Source organism: Bos indicus, chromosome 10 (assembly GCF_029378745.1).
Source record: "Bos indicus isolate NIAB-ARS_2022 breed Sahiwal x Tharparkar chromosome 10, NIAB-ARS_B.indTharparkar_mat_pri_1.0, whole genome shotgun sequence".
Lineage (NCBI taxonomy): Eukaryota > Metazoa > Chordata > Mammalia > Artiodactyla > Bovidae > Bos > Bos indicus.
This window is the reverse complement of record NC_091769.1, coordinates 27,000,166-27,004,504: the sequence shown is the minus strand read 5'-3', so window position 1 is coordinate 27,004,504 and position 4,339 is coordinate 27,000,166. Positions and strand designations below refer to the sequence as shown.

General features: G+C 35.8%; 1 protein-coding gene across 1 annotated transcript; it reads left to right on the top strand.

Moving 5' to 3' along the window:
• Positions 1–1,954: 1,954 nt before the first annotated feature.
• LOC109564285 (olfactory receptor 11G2-like) lies at positions 1,955–2,911 on the top strand. The gene has a single exon (XM_019967778.2). The coding sequence runs from the start codon at positions 1,955–1,957 to the stop codon at positions 2,909–2,911; it is 957 nt and encodes a 318-aa protein (XP_019823337.2).
• The last annotated feature ends 1,428 nt before the right edge of the window (positions 2,912–4,339 follow it).

The following is a 4,339-nucleotide window of genomic DNA, read 5'->3' as shown; positions in this document are numbered from 1 at the left end:
GCTCCATAGTTTGCAAAAATAATTTACTGGGAAGCATTTTCTTCTTTGAGAAAACTAAATATTTCATTAGGACAAAACGCTAACCACCCCCCCACACACACACAAAAGGAAAAAAAAAAAAAACTAAATAGTATATGTTCCTTCTTGTTTCCTTAAATCCTAGAAGCTTAAGTTCTAAATCTCACTTCTTTCTCTCTCTAAAGGGTGAATAAGAGATATAAGCAAAGAAGCTTAAGATTTCAAATGAAGATGCAGTTGTTGTTTTTCATATTAACTCATAAATTGCTGGAGAAGAATTTATTTGGATGATTTCTGTTGTTGGTGGTAGAGGAAATAAGGCAAATATTTCATCTCAGAGATATATTCTTTTCCAAGCTCATATATTGTTTCTCACTTCCATTAGATTAATGAGCCCTGGTTTAACATGGATTAATTCTTTTTGAAGTAACAATTTTTCTCATGTATGAGTTTTTGCTGTACATACAAGATTTATTCTAAATCTGTCACTGGACAATTATTATCCTCAGGAAATATTCCAAAACAAAAGGGTAAGTATCAGTAATGATTTATTTTTTTTAATTTTATTTTATTTAACTTTACAATATTGTATTGGTTTTGCCATATATCAAAATGAATCTGCCACAGGTAAAATTAATCCTTTGTCAATGACTTTCCTGTACGTGAAATAAATTGATAGAGGAGGCTGATACTAGGATCCTGAGTAAAAAGGATGCAGAAATTTCTAAAAGCGAGATAATCCATTCAAATACATGAATATCTTTCAAACAAGTTATTAGAAGATGTGTTTCCTAAAAGCCTTGTGTAAATAGTGAGTTCTTTCTTTAAAAGTATTAACAGACTATTTTAGATAGCACCGTCACATATTTAGCTGCCTTAATTTCATATTTATACAATTATATGTGTAATTGTATATACATTTATACATACATATTTATACAATCCAAAGGGCAATGAGGATCTATAAATAGTCCTTCTAATTTAGGTGCCATCTCAATCATCAAATAAGAGTCAGTCATCTATGTGGTCTGACTTAGGAATCCAGATAATACCTTTCTACACAGAAATATATCAAGGATCTCCCTGACTCAAAGTCTTGGATTCCCACCTTGAAAAAGATTCCTTGATTTATTAAGTATTTTTTGTAAAATGCAAAAATATTTCCAATAGTGGGAAACACGTCAAAATTTTGCAAAAAATGTATTTAAAGTTTATGGTAATCTCTTGATTATAAGCTCCATGAGCTCAAGATCTGTCATATCCACAGCTGTTTCTCCAGCACTTAAAAGCCTACCTGATATAATGAACATGCTAATAGATATTTTTGTGGCTGAGTAATATTCTATTACAATGGAATATTACTGATACAATAATGTATGTGGTATATATATACATATGTGTGTATACTACATCTTCTTTATCCATTGTTCTGTTGATGAACACTTGCTTCCATATCTGCCTTTTGCAACAATGTGAATGGACCTAGAGAACATTTTGCTTAGTGAAAACAGTCAGATAAATACAAACACTATGTGATATCACTTATATATAGAATCTAAGTTGACCATGGATACCAAACACAGGCACATTAGAAAAACTTCTTATGCACAGAAATGTAATATCATTAGTATAGGTAAACAGATGAAAGAACACATTAACATAGGTAATTTATCAGAATTACATACATTCCCAGTATCTAGTTAAACTTTCTTGGAAAAGTAAAAATTTCTATCCATTTCATGCTTTCCCTCTTATTGTGAATTTTTAAAGTAATATATGTTCAGTACTGAGCCATGAAAGCCACAGTTTTGTTGTTAAAAATTTGTTTACAATTTTATGAAATGAAAGGTAAAGAATTTGTTTTTTTTTTTTTCAGGAAGAATCAGCACACTCCATTAAAGCACAGACCACTGTCATCTCCATATCTTCCAGACTAATGAATGTGTCCAGCAGAGAAACCACCCACTCTGTTACCCACTTTATCCTCCTGGGCTTTCCCTCAAGCCCAGAAATGCAGCTCCTCTACTTCGGACTCTTCTCAGCCGCCTATATCCTGACCCTGATGGGGAACACAGCCCTTGTCTGTGCTGTGCGGTGGGATCAGCGCCTTCACACCCCCATATACATCTTCTTGGGGAATTTCTCTTTCCTGGAAATATGTTATGTCACCACAACCGTCCCTAATATGCTGGCCGACTTCCTGTCCTCAAGCAAGTCCATCTCCTTCGTGAGTTGTTTTGCACAGTTCTACTTCTTCTTCTCTTTCGGGTGTGATGAGGGCTTCTACCTTTGCATCATGGCCTTTGACAGGTATCTTGCCATCTGCCGTCCTCTGCATTACCCACGCATCATGACTAAAGAGCTCTACACTGGCCTTGTCATCTTTGGGTGGTCCTGTGGGTTCATTCTCTTCATAACCCCAGTTGTTCTCATTTCACAGTTGCCCTTTTGCAACCCAAATATCATCGACCATTTTATGTGTGATCCTGTCCCATTGATGATGCTGTCCTGTTCTGAAGACAACACCACGCAACTCATTTACTCTACTTTTAATGTTATTTTCATGATCGGTACATTTCTCTTCATCCTTTGCTCCTATGCACTGGTGATTCTGGCTGTGTTAAGGATGCCCTCAGCAGCCAGCAAACGCAAGGCTTTCTCCACTTGTGCTTCTCATCTGGCTGTGGTAATTCTGTTTTTTGGTTCTGTTATGGTGATGTATGTTAGTCCTGGATCAGGACACCCAGTGAAAATGCAAAAATTCATTACCTTATTTTATTCTGTGATCACACCTTTATGCAATCCTCTAATATATAGCCTCAGGAACAAGAAGATGAAGGCTGCCCTAATGAAAGTCTTGGGACTGGACAACATGTTAATAAAATACAAATGAGAGCTAAATTTTATCCCTCAAATGTAACTCACCTTAATAAGTCATGTGTAAAATAGATGGGTGGGGAGAACCCACTGTATAGTGTGGGAAGCTCAGCTCAGTGTTCTGTGTTGATCTAGATGGGAAGGATGAGGGGTGAGGTAGGAGAGACGTCCAGGAGGTAGGGAATATATGTATACATGTGGCTGATTCACTTCATTATACAGCAGAAACTAATACAACATTGTAAGCAACTGTACTCCAATTAAAAAACAAATAAATAGTAAGCCTAAAAAAAAAGACAAGTGATGTATTTGTCTCCAAATTCATTGTTTTATTAAGAAGCTACTGTAATGAGGGCCAATTATCACCTTACTACCACTCACCACAAAATACAGTAGTCTTATTTAAGAAAAAATATGTTTTAACAAGTGAATTCAACTTTGAAGTTGTGGGCTCACTCAGTTGTGTCCACTCTTCGTGACTTCATGAACTATAGCTCACCAGCCTCCTCTGTTCATGGAATTTTTCAGGCAAGAATATTAGAGTGGGTTGTCATTTCCTCCTGACCCAGGGATCGAACCCATGTCTCTGGTGTCTCCTGCATTTGGCAGGTGGATTCTTTACTACTGCTCCACCTGGGAAGCCCCCAAAGTTGCTATCAAGTAAGTACAATTTGTTATATCTAAACCTATCAGTCCCTCTATACATAACTTGGTTTCTAAAAAGAAGATAGAAGTCTACTTTGCATTACTATGTTGAAGCAACTAATAATACACACATAATAGAGATCATAGATTGACTAGGGAATTAATACTGTAAGCTGGTGATTTTCCACTGAGATACAAAAGATCTGAGTTCGAAGGAGTTCACCTTGCCAGAGTGTAGCATTTGTCTTCACTTCAAGGAAACAGACAAATAACTTTAGTTAAACATTAGTGCTTTTTGATGCAATGGTAAACAGGATTATTTTCTTAATTTCTCTTTCAGATACTTCGCTATTAGTATAGGGAAATACCACAGATTTCTGTATATTGATCTTTTATCCCGTGACTTACTGAATTCCTTTGTTAGTTCTAACAGTTTTTTGGTGAAGTCTTCAGGGTTGTTTTCTTATAGCATCAAGTCATCTGCAAATAGTGATAGTTTCCTTCTTTCTTTCTGATTTGGGTGACTATTTTTTTCCTTGCTCAGTCACTCTGGCTAGGATTTCCTGTGCTATATTGAATTAGTGGTGAGAGTAGGTATCCTTGTTTTATTTCTCATCAGAGAGGAAAATCTTTCAGCTTTTCACTGTTGAGTATGATGTTAGCTGTGGGTTTGACATATATGGATTATTATGTTGAGGTATGCTTCCTTTATACCACTTGGTTGAGAATTTTTACCATAAATGGATATTGAATTCTGTCAAATGTTTTTAATGAGTCTGTTGAGACTATCAACAGGTGA

What these genes read in the sequence shown, in the direction of transcription:
- LOC109564285 (XM_019967778.2), top strand. Translation starts at nt 1,955, where the DNA reads ATGAATGTGTCCAGCAGAGAAACCACCCACTCTGTTACCCACTTTATC.